Here is a 19,198-nt window from a genome sequence, read left to right on the forward strand (position 1 = left end):
CAACATAATCTGAAGCTCAGTTCAGTGTTTCAGAGGAGACATAGCTATATTTTAAATAGAGAGCTTGTATTAAATTCTAGTCCCAGTGTGGGCTGTGTTGAATCAGCACAATGCATATGGTAGATTTTTGTTTCACTTATTTTCTATTTCTCTTTTACTGGCAGTAGTTTCCCCAGGCTGGACTACTCCAACCCTGAGTAAAATGGCTCAGAATATTTTTTCTTACTGTATCAGCTATCATGTTTTAGTCACTTGAGTCTTATCAGTCTATATTACTGACAGTTCTATACAACTGTTGCTGTGTACAGAAATTGCTGATTTTTTAGGCATTGTGAAGCTAGTTGCCGTCTGGATATTGATGAAATCATAATATGGCATCAAGGAGCTCAGTGTAAACAGACCCACTAAATGCTCACCTTGGTTTTAGTCCGAGCCCTGTGCAGGGCTGTGCTGTTACCAGCACTGACACTCCCCAGGGTAAGCACAGAGAACATTTGTCTGCATTGATGACACCACCACAAAACCTTTTACATAATTCTGTAATTCTCAAGTGGCTTGTAAACAAGTGCAGTTTAAACATGAATATGCAGTTTAAGTTTATTCTGGCAAGATACAAAGGAACTTGAGAAGTGTAATATGCTTTTATGGTAGATGATATAGCAGCACCGTAATTTAAACATTACTAATGCTGCTGTAGAAATAAAGCCTACACTTCTTTAAAATTGGGTTTTCTTAACATAAGTACTGCATTTAAATGCAGTGTCTGTTGTTTTCAAAAAAATGTTTGAAATAAAACTGTACTGTAGTCTGTGCATGAGGACAAAACAATTGAAAAACAAATTAAAGCCATTACCATGCAGCTAATGTAGATGGAGGTAAGGCAACACAAACTAACAAAAGCAAAATCTATCAAAAAACCCCAGAAAATCTAAGTTTCTTATCATCCACTCTACATGTTCTTCTCATCCTTAGCAGGATTCCTGTTTGATTATTCTTGAAATTAGTTCTGGTATGTTTCCTATTTAATGTATCAAATTTATTTATAGTTAAATGGTAGCACCAGATGGAAATGCTAGGACCAAATGAAAGAAGTACAGGAGACGTTTTAAACTGAGTGTTAATTACATGCTGAAAAAGTTCTAGCTTTCCAACAAAAAACAATTTCCAACTTCCAAAACCTTGCTATTATTTTCATTTAAAAAATCAAAGGTAAATAAAATAAAAATCTTAAAATATTCAGAGTACTGCTTTTGAATAATGTTATCCACAATTTTAAGACAGACAGTCCATTAAATAGAAAAAAGATTTGATTTACATAAAGCAAGAGAGTACAAAAGCACAGCTTTTGTAATTTTGGTAATATTGCAGTTCTACAAACATATTGCATAGTATGTGTAAGAAAATAGTTCCCATCTTTTTATATATACTTCTATATACAAGAAAACCATTAACATGAAGGTTACAAAGCAAAAATGGTTAGCAGACCTTTACTGAGTAGTGTTTGGAACAATACAACACAACACAAATTTTGATCCAACTTTCATGTGCATTACAGTGAATCAGCTGATAACAAGTCCATAGTCCAAAGTTTGTGGGTTTTTAATTTGTTTTTTATTTAGCACTTTTTTAGAATCTAAAAACAAAGCAAAACAAACAAATAAAACAAAATCCCCCTAAAAGATACATTATGTTAGCAACCAAATATTTCAAACATCCTTCATTAAATCCTTCTAGACATTTATGGCTCTGTCTTCCAGACTTAATAACCCTCTGCATCTAATATGCTTGAAAGTGAATTATTTTATCCAGTCAAGCTAATTTTGCAAGCAAATCAGTATAACTCCATTTCAAAGAAGCAATGTCTTGGTATGTTTTCTTAGGAACACCAAAAGACCCTCCATATGCATGAATAGTAATGTAATTGCAAAACACTGACAAAAAATTTAAACCCTGGAAAAAAGTGAAAAACTACAGCTCAAAATGCTGCACAAATCTAAACTATGTTACATTTCATGTTGTAATTACAACTTTTCATCTCTTCATTCCAACAGAATTAGTAGAAACAGCAGTGTCATAATGTTGGATATAATAGAAGTGTCTGTCTTTGGTCTTAACACTTAAACAATGAATGAACTGCGATACAAACCATACAGCTGACAGTGCTCAGAGAGGCTGGCTAATGCTTTTACTTTTCTCTTCTTTTTTCTTCTTTTTTTTTTAACAAGAAAGAGACAGCATCCTATAATATGACACAAATGGCCAATAAGTTCTTTGCAGATATTTTGTTGCTGTCATCAGGATGGCACCCTAATTTTTTACTATGGTTAATGCATTGAAATCACTTTAGGAATACTCCTTGAAATCATGTGGGCTAGAAATACTTTTTAAAATACAAACTTTTTTCTTCCTTTCTTACAGTTTTCAATGGATTTAAAGAAAGACATCAATATTATGAAATTCACCAGAATATTAAGACTTTATGAGAACTTGTTATTCCATCTCATAGGTTGTTGAAGCTCTTAAATATGCTCTAGTTCATCCTGATGAGACTCCAATAAAGAATATCCTGACAGAGCAGAGCCATGTGGACTTACTGGGTTGGTTTTTTTGGAGTTCTGTGTACTACCCACATATCTCTTCTGAGTTTTCTTCACACAAAGTGGCAAATTATTTCAGTCTTGCTGTTAAAATTAATCTAGTAACAAAAGGGTTTTCTTCCTCCCTGCCCATTCCCAACCAAGTTGGGGTAAAATTTATTAAGGTTGGTTCCTTCCATCCAGTGAACAAATAGCAGGTAAATAATCTCCGAAGGTGAAGAACAAATAGAAATTATTCAGTGGACAATTCATGACAAAGTATCTGCAAGTCATCCTACAGGTTTATTTGATGAGAAAAAACCTCCTTAGCTTACCTGTATACAATTTGTAGGAAGCCCCACTTTAAGTCACCTAATAGATTAGTCGTTATATTTGTTCATCTTTTAAGCAACAGGTGTATGTAGATGTGCACAGATAATGAATACACATAGATGTGTCCCTATACATATCTTTTTACTTTTCCTCCTGAAATTCATGACTGTCTCTCCACCATTCTATTACTTGTGTGCATAAGAAAAAGACATCCATATCCCTGCAGTTATGAGTGCATTTTATGGCTACACTTTTTCATGTTCTATTGTCACCTTCTTTGTCATCTGTAACTCTTTTTGCCCCTCTTACTATCTGAAAAATCCTCATGTTCTAATATATTTCCTTGCAATATTTTCTAGTATAATTTCCTCCAAAGAAGAAAACTCTCAAATAGACAACAACTCAGCTGTTAACAGCCTTCTTTTGAAGACATAGAATAATCAATTCAAAATCTTCATTTATCTGTTAAAACCAGCAAATAGAGACTTCTTGCTATGGGGTAAAATTCACACCTCTGAAGAGGGCCAATGGTAAGGCAAGCACCAGTCAAGCCATTGAAATGTCTTGTGCTGGTCTTCTGCAGAAGAGTGAATTTCCCCTGAAGTGAAAACAAAGTCAATCTTATTAGGTGGTAATAAGATGCCAAGGCAATCACCATGCTATTTGCTCATTTTCATTTTTTTTCCTCTAAAAATATGTATTTTTTTAAAGTGTGTAGAAATACCCACCTTGCACCATCTCCCCTGGCTTTAGAATTACTTTGCAAAAACTCTCATTTCATTGGTGACCTTAGATTCAGAAGCCTATAAAAATACAAGCAAGGTGATGTAATTTAAATAGTAGAATTAAAGAGCACACTTACCTCACACAATCAAGCCATCTTCCACAATAGGAAACATTTTTATATTGTTTTACTTTCCTGGGTTCTGCAAGTTTCAAGATACTCTTGTTAATCAATGCTGTGACAAATTTACCAGCAGCATACCAAAGTATTTTTTATAAGATTTCAATTAACAATGAACCAAAATAAGTATGAACATTGATACAAGAAAGAAATCCCACATGAAACTTGTCAAAAAAGAAAGCCAGTAGTGAGATCTGAGTGCAAATCTGGCTGCATAATTTAAACAGAGACCTGGTAAAGGCAATGTAATATCAATGTACTTTTTAATACTGAATGTTGTTTAATATGTGGTTTTATATATACTACTATTACTTTGAAACCTCAGCAACAGATGGTAAACAAAAGAGAATAATAAATGTGAATGTCATACAAGTTGTTAGTGCACTGCTCCTCAGCACCACGTTACATTACTACCAATGTTTGTAATGTGTTCAAGTGGCAGCGGATAGACATAGTCAGAAAATGGGCAAGATGTACCTTTGAAGATTTCTCCCTTGGTTTTGTATTTGCCAATTATAAGAACCTTTTGAAGAGCAATACACCGATCAACAAACATATCACCAGAATTTCCTTCTTTACCCTGTTCTTCTTTTCCAGAAACTGTGTGTTCTACTTAAAGCAATTGCTTCACATGCAATGGCCTCGAAAATATTACATAAGGTCCTTCAGATCTGACAAACAGGAGCATTTCTTTTAAACTTTTAAAGGAATATTGCTGAGCATCTCCAAAATTTACCTAGTGTACAAAACCCTAGACTTAGTAGACAAATAGTAACAACACATTTTTAAAGAAACCAAACTCAGGGAGGAATTCTGTCTCTTTTTGTATTAAAAACCATTTACTGAATTTGTTTAGTAAAGCAAGCATCACACAATGCTTTAAAATTTTAAAATTCAGGGATAAAAGTTTACTTCCAAAAAGATGAATGGAAAATTGTGCTTTCAGACAGTAAAGTTATTTATCATACAGGGGGAAACAATTCATCTCATCATCAGATTCTGGGTAAATTAATGTACTCTCTCTCTGTCTCTCTAGATATATATATATGTGCAGTTCATATCCAGGTCCTGCAAAAATCTAAAACTATGTGCTTCACTTCAAGTAGCAAAGGCACCTGTGTTATTGTCCCTTTTGGAAAATAAGGTGATCTTATGTTCTAGGTTTCCTGATGAAGAATACATTGTTGAGTGGATCTCTCTCTCCCATCTCTGTGCTGGGCGGCAGCACAAGCCCCAGGAGAAGGCAGCGCTGAACTCCTGCTTACAGCGGAAGAAGCTGCTCTGCAGGCCGCTCGGAGCGTCGGGCTGGTCACAAGGGAAACCGAACTGAACTGTGAAGCTGAGGGATAGTAACCAAAGGCTATTCTGGTGTGAGGATAAAACGGAGTCCTTCTAGCTCCACAAGCAGATGTTGCTACTGGATTGACATGTGGAGCCTGCTCCTGCTGGGGACAGGTAGAGTTTACCATTGGGACAGGCGCAGAGCTCATAGATAGTCTGGCGAGGAGCTGAAGAGCTGGGTGAGGAGGAGGAGGAGGAGAAGGAGGAGGAGGATGAAAAGGACCCCACTGGTAGATTTCCCAGGCGGATTGTATCTGCGTCTAAAAATATCTAAAAAGAGGGAGAAAAAAAAGAATACATAAATTTCTATCAGCAGTGAGATGTATTTTAAAGAAGTGCTTTGAGGCAGCTGTGATTTTCTAGAAATATATTTTAAATTTTAGAAATATTTCATTAGAAGTATTATAAAGATATATTAGAAATTACTCTTTTTAGAAGTAAAAAAGCTGTAGGCATTTATTGTTTTTCATCTCTGTGTAGTCATTTCTGCATTAATAGTCATTATGACAATATATGCAATTACTTCATCGACATGTTTATTCAGGTACAAATATTATTATTCAAAAACATTTAGACAAGATTCTTGAGTAGGTTGAATTTTCACTTGAACATTTTATGATTAACATTTATTCATTCATGGCAGCAGCATATACTTGCTCTGGCAGAATTTGTATTTTAGTAAGTGTGAAGTGATACTAAAGCACATTCCCCAGTGTGCTCCTGTAAGCAGTTGAAAATATGTGCTAAATTGTAGGGGCTTAACAATAGCTACTTCCAGAGAATAATTAAATGAGGTTACAAAGACATATGCACAAAATAAAGAGCTTTTTTGACCTAAATTAAGAGGAGCAAAGATTTCAGGTTAGTCTTATTAAGAAGGCCATCAAGATATTCCCATTTGGTTTTGAACATCGAGTATGATTAAAAAATATTGTGTTTTTTTCAATATGTCTTGGAAATAACATGAGTCAGTATCAAACTGTAGATACCAGTAACATTAATGAATCTCTGTTGAGTTCTCCAATACTTACACTTACATTTGCAGAAAACTGCATGTCTTCTACTGATTCAAACAGATGAGTGTCCAGCTGCTCAAAATTTTTTAAATTTTATTTTATTTTATTTTATTTTATTTTAATCTATGGAAAGAGTAAATAAGAGCTAAAGTAAAACCAGTCATTATCTCAGGAGAAGACTAGGAACTTCTAGAAGAAAGGTAACAAAATGACATTAAGCTCTGGAGGTGACACTTGAAGCTTAGGAAAACCTGAGCTCCTTAAACACTTGCTAATGTTTTTTATATGTTATCTAAAATCAATGAAGCCAACTTGACATCATTGTACCACAAGGTTCACAGTACATGTAAAGAACCAAAAGAAATATGGAAAATATTGCTTTTTTTATTCTATAGGAGACAAGCATTATTTTATGATAAAATAAGAGTATATGGCAGCAAAGCAGTGCAGAAGCACTACTGAGGTCCTGCCATAGAGAAGTCAGGAATAGCAGGCTGGGAAAAAAAATAAAGTTTCTGTATAAAATTCCATACAGGGATTGATTCATATTCATGTTTCCATCCACAGCAGAAGCACTGTAAATGACTGGAATTATTGAAGGTAATATAGTCTGAAAGTAGCCCCAAACACTATAACTCCCCATCACTGTAAGTTCTCTAGCTCCCACAGTAATCATACTGTTGTGGAAGGAAATATTCACCAAAAGGGACAGAAAGGGAGAATCTCAGAGACATCTGCATGTCACAATGCCTGCTTTAATTCACGTTGTGACTGACAGAGGAAGTGATCACAAAGCTAAAATGTAGCGAACTATTACCTTTGTTCTGTAATTCACATAACAAAGGAATGATGTATTTAGACACACAATGTTGCCTGGAAATTCCAGTATTATAGACCTGAGACAATTAGTAGTCACAACCCATGAAGAAATAACTTTTATGTAAGAAATGTGGATGGTGTTGGCAACACTTTAATGTTTTGCTAGATTACAACTGAAAAAAAAAAAAGATTACACACGTTAAAACATTCATCTCAGCTAAGAGTAAATGTGAAAGTAACTACGGCAAATATAATATGAAAACAAAATAACAGATGGGGGGAAAAAGAGTTTAACAACAAACTAGAAACTAGGAATTGGTAAAATGTGGGAAGGAAACAAAGGACACAATTATGAATGGAGTGACAAATAATTAAAAGTACTCTTTCACTTCTCATATCAAGCAAAAACAAATGGTAACAGGTCTATTAATAAAGTAGTAACAATAGAGTTATCAATAGCATTGCAAAAAATTCCAGTAGCATTTAACAATGCAAGGTCTGTGTAAGTATATCTTTTGTATTAAATAATGCTTAGCATAGTTCGGTGCTTGGAGAAAGATCAAAACTTGATGTCAGAACATGACTGTGATAAAATACTTTCAATTTCAACAGTAATTCAGCAGGATATTAAACTGGAGCCAGTAATGTCACAAACTTTTAATCAGCAGTTCTTGATAACTTTGAACAAATAGAGCTAAAAAAATCTGAGGGGCCTTTTGGACTTTTAATACTGACTTTCAGTAAGCCTTGTGCCATGGTTTAACCCCAGCCAGCAGCCATGTGCCACACAGCCATTCACTCATTCACTCCCCACCAGAAAGATTAGGAAGAGGTTGGAAGGGTAGAAGCTGGAAAACTCCTGGGTTGAGATAAAGACAGTTTAACAGTGAAAGCTATGCACACAAGCAAAGCAAAATAAGGAATGAATTCACTGTTTCCCATGGGCAGGCAGGTGTTCAGCCATCTTCAGGAGAGAAGGGCCCCATCATGCATAATGGTGACTTGGGAACACAAACATCAGCACTCCAAAGGCCCTTCCCCTTATTCCTTCTTCCTCCAGAGTACGGAATGTCCCTTTAGTCAGTTGAGGTCACCTGCCCTGCCTGACTGTGTCACCTCCCAGCTTCCCATGCACCCCCAGTCCCCTCCCCAGCACAGCAGGATGAAAATCAGATAAGTCCTTGGGTCTGTGTAAGCCCTGGTCACCAATAACAAAAACACTTCTACATTATGAACCTTGTGTTCAGCAGAAATCCAAAACAGAGCTCCATACCAGCTACTGTGAAGGAAATAAACACGGTCCCACAACACAAAACCAGAACACAAAGCACAGCCCCGTACCAGCTACTGTGAATAAACACTTTCACAAGCCAAAACCAGCACACCTTGGTATACTTGGAATATCAAAGAAGAAAAGAAAAATACTATTTCTATGGAAGCTGGAGACATTAGAATATCATACATGCAATAATAAAAAGCACTCCAATATAGAAGACAAGCGTGTAAGGCAACCCATCAAAATACAGTATGAGCTCTTCATACTTTTGGCAGATTGTGTGACTGACCATTTTAACAGCTTAGCTGCAGTCATGATGGGGAAGGTTCATGAGAAATCTGTAATACAAAATTAAATGGTTTCTAAAAGACATGTCTTGATTCAAACAAAAATTAACTCAAAAAATCAGAGAGCCTATGTGTCAGAGATCTGGCTGGAGTTAAATATCTTGAAATTTATTCTATTATTTGCTGTGAACTCAATAATTTTTCTTTTTGTTTACATCAGTACAGCTACTCTTCTACAATCTACTATCGCAGGTGTTCTGTAGAGTACTGCTCAAAGACTTTAATCTAGAGCACTTTACTCTGGTGTGCATTACAAAGTAGCTCAGTTGTTTTGCTCATTAAATGAAATTATCTTTAATAAGCATAGCTGTGCAGGCTTTTCCACTGGTATTTACAAATTTCAATCTGTGATGTACAACAGTCCAGGTTTATCTGGTATCATAATCCAGCATGATAGCTATCCAGGCCTGTCCCAGCATGCATCCCAGAGCATCTGGTGAGCAATGTGGGTACTAGGATATGGTGTCTGAGAAAAACAGAACTGGCTTCTTGAGAGGGTGATATCTGCTGCAGTGAGTCCAATTTAATCCCATCCCTGTAGCTATACCCTGGTGAAGCCTGTGTTGAAGAGGATTAATAAAGATGGTTTAAAGCCAGTGTTAAAATCTACCTTGTACATATGCTGTCAGGGTTATAAATGAGAGACAAAATTTAGAGATGCAACATTGCTATCTATTAGTTAAGTAGGAATCCAAATATACTGCCAGAGTAACCCAACACATTAGGAATTTCAGTGTACATATTTGAGGATATATGTTTTCTGTCCTCTGATCTGCTAAAACGGAAATTCATGGCTGAAAACTCCTCCAACACCAGCAAAACTTAAACTACTTACTGTTTTATATCTGATGTTATCAGGTGTTTAAAGAGAAGGGAAGAAGCGGCAAGAGAAAAAATTAAACAGTATGATGTTTCTAGGGAACACTGCTGCCAGATAATGTGTACATGGTCTTTCTCTAATCTGTTTTGCTGTGAGAGGTATGAGATAAGCCACTTAATACCTCACATGCATCAAGGCAATGTAGGCCAGTCATAGTCTTTCTGAGAGTCTCACTCCTCAGCAGATAAATAGGCACAAATAAAACCAAAGTCTTCATTCATTCCTGAAACATTGAAGGAGACTGATGGACAGATTGCAAGATGGAAAAGGCAGCTGCTACTCCGAGAAATGTTATTTCATGGAGAGCAGAATGCTAACAGCATCATGCTCTCTAAATACTTAAGGTTTAGAAATCCCAGATCCTTGCTTTGTCATGTGCATTTTAGTACAGAGAAAAATATATTAGTACTATATTGTTTAAAAGTATATCTGATTTCTGACTAATTAAAGAATCAAACTGAATCAGCCTAGCGTATGTGATAAGAATGGAAAAATGGTACACTTTTTATATACACTTTTTGCTAATGAAGATCTGCCATTCTCCTGCTCATCAGACTGTATTGTTAATCTGAACATTGAGAAGGAAAGGGAGAGGAGGGAAAGCCAGAAAACATAGATTATCTACAAAAAAAGAACTAAACTGAAGGAGCAAACTTTCAGTGGGAAATGTAGGCATGAGGTAAAAAAATCAAATACTTCTACAAGCCTTCAATAAAGAGATATGAACCTGTCATGTATAAAATTCTCTAATGGGTCTTAGTCAAGACAGCAAATGACAGTTTAAGTTGACACAGTCAAATTAAAAATTTAGGATTTATGGACAATGAGGAATTTTCTGTATCCATGAACTCTTGACTAAACAGGCTATTCTCTAGGGCTGCAAAGGCGTATTTAAGGTCTAATGTAGATAAGAAATGTCAGGAAACTGGAGGAAGTGTGAAAGAAAAGAAGGAAATCTGATAGGTGGGTATTAATCAACCAGTGTGAGTAGACACTGTAATGATGTCTCACTAAATAAACTTTTTGGATTCCTTTAAATATTCAATTATTCTGAATTACAGGAATGCAAGGTTTGCTCTTAGTCTTTTTGGTATTCTCAGAAGCATCCTACAAAGAAGATTATACAGATTAGGTCACTAGATTCAACTATATAATTTTCATATGTTGATGTATTTCAATATTCAAGGTTAAGATGAACCATAGCATAAATTGAAGCACTTTAGTTTGCATGCACCATTTATTCTAACACTTATCTGTGGCTTTCATTAAATCTAAATGATAGTTCTGAGAAAAGGAACAAAAAGTCATAATGAAAAATTAAAATATTAACTTGATAGCATATATACTGGAAAATTTAAGTACATGGTGGCACAATATCTGGAACCATATTGGTCATAATGATTAATAGTGTTGAGGAACGGTTAAACAGTGAAATTAATGTAATGGCTGAAATAAAACTGAATATACTAAGCATTCAGAAGTGACCAAAACATCTAGTACAAAATGTGTATTGAAAATGTATTCTCCACAGTGCTAGGATCAGTTGACCACAAGACAAATGAGACCTTCAATGGCCTGATGTGGTGAATATTATCTTTCTAAAGATTATATCTGGTACACCTGAGCACAGCCACCCTGGCAGCATTGCTCCCATTCCCATCTCCATGTTATGACTACAAGCACTGACAACTGGAAGGGATTTGAAAAATAACATATCCATACATAAAAAATAACACTGTACATCAGTGAAGTGTACAGTTCATTCTTGAATGGAAGAATTTGTGTTTTCACTCATCAGTACCAAAGAGTTGTTTGTGAGGGTAAGATTTCATTTTAAGTACAAATTTTTGTAAATTTAATACACAAAAGTATATATTGGTACTTCTGAGTTATAACCCCAATACAATATATAGGTGCCTACTGAAGAAAAACACTCTCTGGCGTATTTATTCTTTCTGTTACAGAAATAATTTTCAGTCTTTGTAAATTCATTCAATCTTTGATAGATGTGACTTCTTTGTGGTTTATGTGCACAATCCAGAAAAGAAAATGTACTTGAAATATTTGTGCTTAATTTACAGAGTACAAGAACTTAATTACCATTTAAATAATCATTAGAAGGTACATTATATTAAAAATATATAATAAATTATGCATGGTAATTTTTACCTTTTTAATAAAATTTCTTATGATGTGAATCTTGAAAATTTAGCCATGAAAAAACATATTAAATATGGGTGTTTTCAGTTAAATTGCTTTGCTTTTGTATTTTTGATTGTAAAATGGTAGAGAACAGTGGTTTTTTTCTATAAATAAATTACACATGAATAACTGGTTTGAAAAGGAAAGTGCTTTTTTAAAAACAACATGCATTTGATTTTAAGTATCTGTCAAAACACCCTAATAGAATTTTTAAGCCTATAATTAAAAAAATACAGAAAAAATTCCTTTCATTTTCACTACTCTCTTTCTTCACAGAAAACACTAAGAAGTCAACTGCTTAATACCATGAAAAAGGCTTTGAAAACAATATGCAACACATGTATTAGATAATTTTTGGTGAATAAAGAGTAACTCTTTGATGTCTAGAGCCTGCCATTGCTTATTGTTTAATGAACTCAATTCATGCATACAAACATTTAACTTTTTTTGCATACATTTAATCTCAGACAAACATAACTTGGTTGAATTTAACTCATGTATGAAATATTTTTATTCTTTGATCAACCATTCCTCCATAGTTATGGCAAGCAGCATGTACAAGAAGGTAATTCAATTTCAGTGTATCTACTTAATTTTAAAAGTCCCATTTATTTTTTATTTTCTGTTTCAGAACACAAAAAACATCCACAACAATGCCACCAAATACTTTAAAATGGTATAGTTACTTGAGCTTACAAGTGAAGATTATTACAGTTTTATTATATGTTAATAAATCTTAATTATTAATCTCTGTGTTAAATGCATCTCCTGGATTTAGAACTGGATAGGATTATAGATCAAATGTTAGCTCTATATGCATTTGTTAGGCTCTACAAAATAATATTGTCTGTGTGTTTCATTAAATGTGCTGTGCTAAAACAGTAAATATAAACTTGGCCTCTTGTCTGCCACACTGATTTTAGAGTAAACTTTGTCTGTTAAAGAATATAGCTAATTTTTAATGTGACAGCTATAAGCCTTACTATAATGAAGGATCAGCCTCATTATGCCAAACACAACAAAATATACTCTACAAATGATACTATGATAGAGTCCAATTTGACAGGGAAATACAAGGGCATAAAGAGGTAAATAGGAAAAAGGTCATAGAGAAAGTGATTAATATGAATACATTTCTAAAAATGAGAAACCTCTGTACATCTTTCTCCTTTTATTGACTCAATCCTTGGCAGTCAACAGGATGCAATGAAAGTGCAAAGCATAACTTGCATAGAAGCTCCTTGGAAAGACATATAGCAGCTGCTCAAGATTCCTAAGAGCTGAGCCTACTCAGCAGCCTTCTGCTTCAGAGACTGCTGCAGCCAATACCCCAGAGTGCTGGGCGGCCTGCAGAGGGGCCTTGGCAGGCTGGAGTGATGACAGAGAGAAATGTTCTGAAATCCAGCAAAGTGCAGGGTCCTGCAGCTGGGGAGGAGTGACCCCATGCACCAGCACAGGCTGGGATTGACCTGCTGGAAAGCAGCTGCAAAGGGAAGGACCTGGGGGTTCTGGTGGACAACAAACTGTCCACGAGCCAGCAGTGTGCCCATGGGGATGAGAAGGCCAAAGGTGGCCTGGGGGGCATTAGGAAGGACATTGCCAGCAGGCTGAGGGAGGGGACGCTGCCCCTCTACTCAGCCCTGGTGAGGCCACACCAGGAGTGCTGTGCCCAGCTCTGGGCTCCTCCAGTGGAGGGCAACAAAGATGAGTGAGGGATTGGAGCATCTCTCTTGTGAGGAAAGGCTGAGGGAGCTGGGCCTGTTCAACTTCAACGACAGACATCTGGGAGGGGACCTCATCAATATCTATGATATCTGCACAAAGGTTCTCAGAGAATGGATCCAGGATCTTCTTTGTGGTGCCAAGCAACAGGTTAAGAGGCAATGGGCAGAAACTCTTTCACAGAAAATTACACCTAAATATGAGAAGGAACCTTACTGTGTGGGTGATGAACACCGTAGCAGACTGCCCAGAAAAGTTGTGGATTCTCCCTCACTGGAGATACTCAGGAACCATCTGGATACATCCCATGTGCTCTAGAATGATCCTGCTGGAGGAGGGAAGAGTAACCAGATGGCCCATTGTGGTCCTCTTCCAACTTGACCCATTATGTGATTCTGGATGGTCAAAACTATTACAGTTAGTTGTTAGGCCAATGTGTGGACACCATCAAACAGACCTTTCAGTTTGCTGTCTTTACACAGTTATGTGTTTCAGGTCCAACTTGAACATTTTTATGTCTAGTAAAATAAAGTATCTACAGAATTCAAAATTGATTTGTACTTTTGCATTACACCCTTATTTGAAAAAGCTGTAGTGAACTAGTAGTCATTGTGTTAAATTTCCAGACAAGAAATGATCTTTTTCTTCTTCTGTGAACCAGTGGATTCAGCTGTAGCCTGGAGCTTCACATTTCACGTTCCTTGTAAATGATTGCTGCTTTAAACCATTGGTTATGGTTTATTTATAGAATAATACATAGTTCACAACTAAATGCCAAGTTATAATTGAATCAAAGGATTCTGCTGATGCCTTGGCTCACAAGGGTGCAGCTCAAGAGCTTTAGAAAGGGCAGCAGAATCTGAATCTAAATTACAGCCGCCAGTATTCAGTCTGGGATCACACACTATGATGCGTAATAAGGCTAAAAGGATTATTATAATACTGCAGTAAATAAAAAGAAAATGTATCAAACAGCAGAATTCAGGATGCTTGCAGAGGCATTCAGTTTGTGATGTGGGAGGCTAAAGATTATACTGCATAGAAATAAAGCTAGAGGAAAAGTATTTCATAAACACATTTATGTTCTTAAAAATATTCTGAAGTTATTATTAAATAAAAGGAAAATCTATTTTTCATAGTCAGTAAATGCATAATGCTTGGCTATAGCTAGTTGATTTCAGGTGCCACATTTTCTGTCATAATAGGGCAATAACTTTGCTAGAGAAAGAAAATTTGAATTAACATATCTTTGATGAGTTTTTGAAAAAGCTTTCAAACATTAAAAAATTAAATGTCACTAACTAGAATAAAAATGGTACAAAAACCTTTGCATGTCTTTCTAGTACAAATTGTCTTATTGTGAAAATGGTTCACAGATCCAATTCACAAAGACAACACTTTATTTGTGGAGGAAACCTGACTTATAAGGCATTCAATTCTTAAGCTAAAATGATTATTTTTAATCCAGATACTTTGTCATTTTAGAATGTGTTTTCTTAAAAATGAATAATGATAAAACCTTTAAGCATTTTTTTTGTACTGTCTGCTAATGTGGTTTATCTGTTGGGCTGTAAGCAGGAAAAGCAATCAATATTTTGTTGTATAGATATTTAATCCATCAGATGTTTTACCCTGGTTCCTCGCACCAGGCTGCAATTAGTCCAGCAATTCCCTAACGGGGCCATAGTAACTTTGCACAACAGCTAATGCTCTGGTGCCTGGCATATGCCTTCCTAAGTGTTTCTGCATTTTCCTCTAAACCACTCCAGTGGAAGAGCTTAAACAGTGGATTGTAGAGGCATTGGTCAGACTGCAGAATAGAATTTCTCTGTGGATTTTTGCTACAGTTCATTTCAGATTTTATTGAAATTGCAAGCATTCTAGACTTTGAACTTTGTCAGATGTATATTTATTGAACACTTCATTGGGAAGATTGGATAAAGGTTGGTAATTTGTTTTCTGATAATTTTCAATCTAACATCTTTGTAGGAAATCACAGATGTGCATAGTCTTATCACAGAGAAAATAGTAATTTTCAATAAGAAGGTCAGAAAAGTCAGCTTTTCACTAGCATTTTTTTACTACAAAACATTTAATACTGAATTGAATTCCAGTTCTGAATAAAACATAATATAGGCATTATATTTTTTCTTGGATTTCCATTGTCAAAGTACAACTGAGGTCATAGGACATTGTTTCCAAAACTACTTTTCCAACAAGATATAGTAAATACCTAAGAAAAATGAGAAGTCATGCAATTAAATCACAATGTTGATCTAGAAAAAAAAAAACCTGATGGATCCATAGATAAAATATTTGCATGAAGAGGTGTATGATGCAAAACAAAGAGAATATAGAAACAAGCATTCCTGAGTAAGGAATGGTAACAGTCTTTCTGTTGGCTTCTCTTTTTTTAACTTTAATTTTAATTCAAGTTTTACTTTTCCCCTCTGGCAATATCACAAAGGGAAAGAAGAAAGAAATACATTCTATTTGTAAAATTTATGCTAATAAATTTAGGAAACACAGTAGATTTGGCCAGGTAGGGACTTATGAAAGGGAAACAAGACAGGTTACAGGAAGCTCTAGACTCAACAATACTCACAGAAGGGACAATGATGAGGTAGGACAATATTTGCTATTAAAAGAGGATTCGATTTTTTTACTTCTATCTCAGCAATGTTAGGAAACAGTAAGAGAGGTGGTAAGTAAAGATGAGAGACTGGGGAAAGAGCTGATTTTGGAGAAACTCAAAAATAAGGTGGGGCATGTGGTATGTAAATATTTGAGACTCTGAATTAGGAAAACATAGTGCTTTAAGTATGCTGTACAGATACTTACATCAATAAAAAAATGTTATCAAAATATGATTTTGATGCAATATATTGGCCAAAATGTTCCTGTCTGCACTGTAATGCAGAGTGTGCATTCCAGGGAACTATCTGCCACAGATGTGAATGTTGGTTTTGTTTGGTTTTGTCTATGTTGGATAGTATGTAAAATGTGTAGAAACATTTGGTAGAGAATACAAAACATAAACACAAAAGGCAAAAAATTTCTAAAGAGCTTCATTCACAGTGAAATATTTACATTATGAACTTCCAAAAGTGCTGTACTGTAGCAAACCCCTCTGAGAACAATTTGAAAATCTATCCATTTCTCCAAAGTGCTTAATAGAAATCTGAGAGCTCTTGATAGCCTTCAACAATATCTTTGCTTTTTTTTTTTAATGTTATATCATTTTATGGTCTAAAGATGAAAGGACTCCCATACCAGCAATCTTTCATGCATTTCTGAAATGTATAGATTACAGTCCCAACAAGTGACCCAATTTTGAATCATTTGCATGTGTTCACACAGGTTTACACATGAAGAATCTTTACCAAAGTTTTTTTATGTCAATTAATTATCAGTGATCTCTGAAACACGACACTAATGAAACAGGAGAGAATATATGATGGAAGTACTCTGTGTCTCTTACAGAGGTAGTAAAAGATGAAGGAGTTAAACCACAGGTAGAGCCAATTTGATAAACCTCTTATTCATGGTTTAATGATGCATTAATCTAAATTAATCCAAACTTCTCTGTTTTATTTTGACAGATTAATCCAAATTATTTTTTACCAGTATCATGTAACCAACTCTGTTTCCGTGGAAGATTTTTCTTTGATTCTTAATTTACAAGTAATTCTCATCTGTATCAACTAAGTTTATTTTCAGTGTGAATGAAACTTACGGATTCAAATATTTGTAAAATAGGAGATAAGTATTAATAGTTGAACAAGCTAAACCAAAATTACTTTAACAAAGGCAAATGCAGAATACTTTTCATGTCATTTACCTTGCTGCTGGATAAACCCTCCTCACATTGTTTGTGTTATGCTGGGCAGAGCTGTAGAACATTTCCCTGCTGGCGGAACTTACCTCCCCTTCTGTGGACTGCAAGTGCAGCTCTTTCCTACAGGTAGCCTTTAAGTCTCCTGCAGCTGCGTTGACTTGCACTCCTCTGGGTGCTTCCATCACCAAAGATCTAGTAGGAGATTCAAGTCTAAAGGACAAAAACAATCACTGAGAAAAAAAATGCACTGAATTTGACCACCAAAAACTCCCCAGCCTCAAAACCCACCATGCAGGTAGATATTAACATATTTTGAAAGGTAACAAAGGAAAACCAGATAATATGTGTGATTCTATGACTGCCTTTTATGACACAGAGAAAGAAAAATGTTAAGCATTTAAGAATATACTAATATAAATTTAACTGCTTAGTGATGCTTTCTGACACTAGCACTTCATGCATCCAACTGTACTAATAATGAAATATAGGTACTTGAGAATCTGCACATCTCTGTTAATGCTTCTGTAATGAGAGTTTAATATGAAAATCTTCTTAGTGACTGATGACAAATGTTTAACGAAATAAAAGAAAACAAAACCTTTAAATATTTTAAATGATGTGAAACTGGTTAAAATTACTTTGCCTTGACAGACTCATCCATGTATTGGGTATGTTTAGCAGCTTCATGTACAGAGAGAAGAAAAGAAAATCTGTTATGTTGCTATTATTTGGGGGGGTATTGTATGGCTTTTCTGTAGTCCAAAATACTCAATATGTTCATATAACCCCGTTATAATAGGGTAAAGACACATAACTTGGTATCTTTACTCAAAACAATTCTTGTTCTACTGTCAGTCTTTCTGCTTCTCACTCCTCTATGCTCAAGATCCTCCATCAACCTTAATGCAGGGCTATGATACTTTCCTAGCTGTGCTTTCTCACAGTATTGCAGAGATTGCTCTTGAAAGGGAAGTACTAATGCAATGATTTTGTAGAAAACATGCTCACATGTTGAATAGGGAAAATGACAGGATGAAAACTGTACTGAACTAGGAAACAATTCAGATTCTGATTGTGTTCAGTTGTAGAATTATTGTATAGCACATAAGGGAGGGAGAAAAAATTTTAACCTGTTTATAACTTAGTAATATAATGACAGGACCCAGTTCCACTTTACCTGAACAAAGGCTTTTTGTAAGATGAAATATGTTAATAATAAGAACGTCTAGACTGAGTAGCTTGAAGAAAATGCTGTATTTTCCTCTTCAGCAAAGTGGTCATAGCTATCCAAGAATATAATGAAGTATTAGATATATAATGAATTTGGTGCAGAAAAGCCAGATAAATTTTGTCAAGCAACGGAACAAGAGAATTTCAAAGTATTTTAACTACTGCATTTTTTAAGTACAGAGAACAGCACCATATTACCATTTTAAAACCAAGGTGCCACATTTAGATGCAAAGAAAGTCGCTGAGATAGTGCCTGTGAAACATTTCTGTTTGTTGCATGTCACTGACTGAACACGGAAAGGAAAAAAAAAAGAAATGGAAAAAAAAACAAAAGGAAAAGAAAATAAAAACAAAAAAGAAACAGAGAAAAAAATTTATTCAGCAAACAAAATGGAGCTATTAAAAGCAGGTATCCAGATAGAGAAAAACACAAGTTTAGATAGTGATATGAAAAAAACAATTACATGGGATGCATATAGATAGGAGCAATAGAAAAATATCAATGTCTGCTACTGCTAGGGCGTTTTCTTTCTTTTTTTTGATGCTTTGTAGGGAGAAGTTGATAGAAGGTTCTGCAGTTCTTTGTACTGGGGAAGAATCTAAATATCATGAATTATTTTATGACATACACAAGTGCTTTTCAGGTGCTGATTTGTGAACTTCTGATGGCTACAGCACGGCAGAAAAAGGACTTCCAAAATATTTTTTAAATTA

The 19,198-nt window shown here is 35.2% G+C and overlaps 1 protein-coding gene across 1 annotated transcript in view; it reads right to left on the reverse strand.

Annotated features, from left to right (window-relative positions):
- Positions 1-4,970: 4,970 nt before the first annotated feature.
- SGCZ (sarcoglycan zeta) overlaps positions 4,971-19,198 on the reverse strand; it is a 177,489-nt gene continuing 163,261 nt past the window's right edge. The window contains 4 exon segments of the mRNA XM_059470679.1: positions 4,971-4,997; positions 4,999-5,144; positions 5,280-5,424; positions 17,341-17,464. Of these exon segments, the coding sequence (XP_059326662.1) occupies positions 4,971-4,997; positions 4,999-5,144; positions 5,280-5,424; positions 17,341-17,464 (442 nt within the window).

The sequence above is a fragment of the Ammospiza nelsoni genome, chromosome 4, assembly GCF_027579445.1.
Source record: "Ammospiza nelsoni isolate bAmmNel1 chromosome 4, bAmmNel1.pri, whole genome shotgun sequence".
NCBI classification, from domain to species: Eukaryota; Metazoa; Chordata; class Aves; order Passeriformes; family Passerellidae; genus Ammospiza; species Ammospiza nelsoni.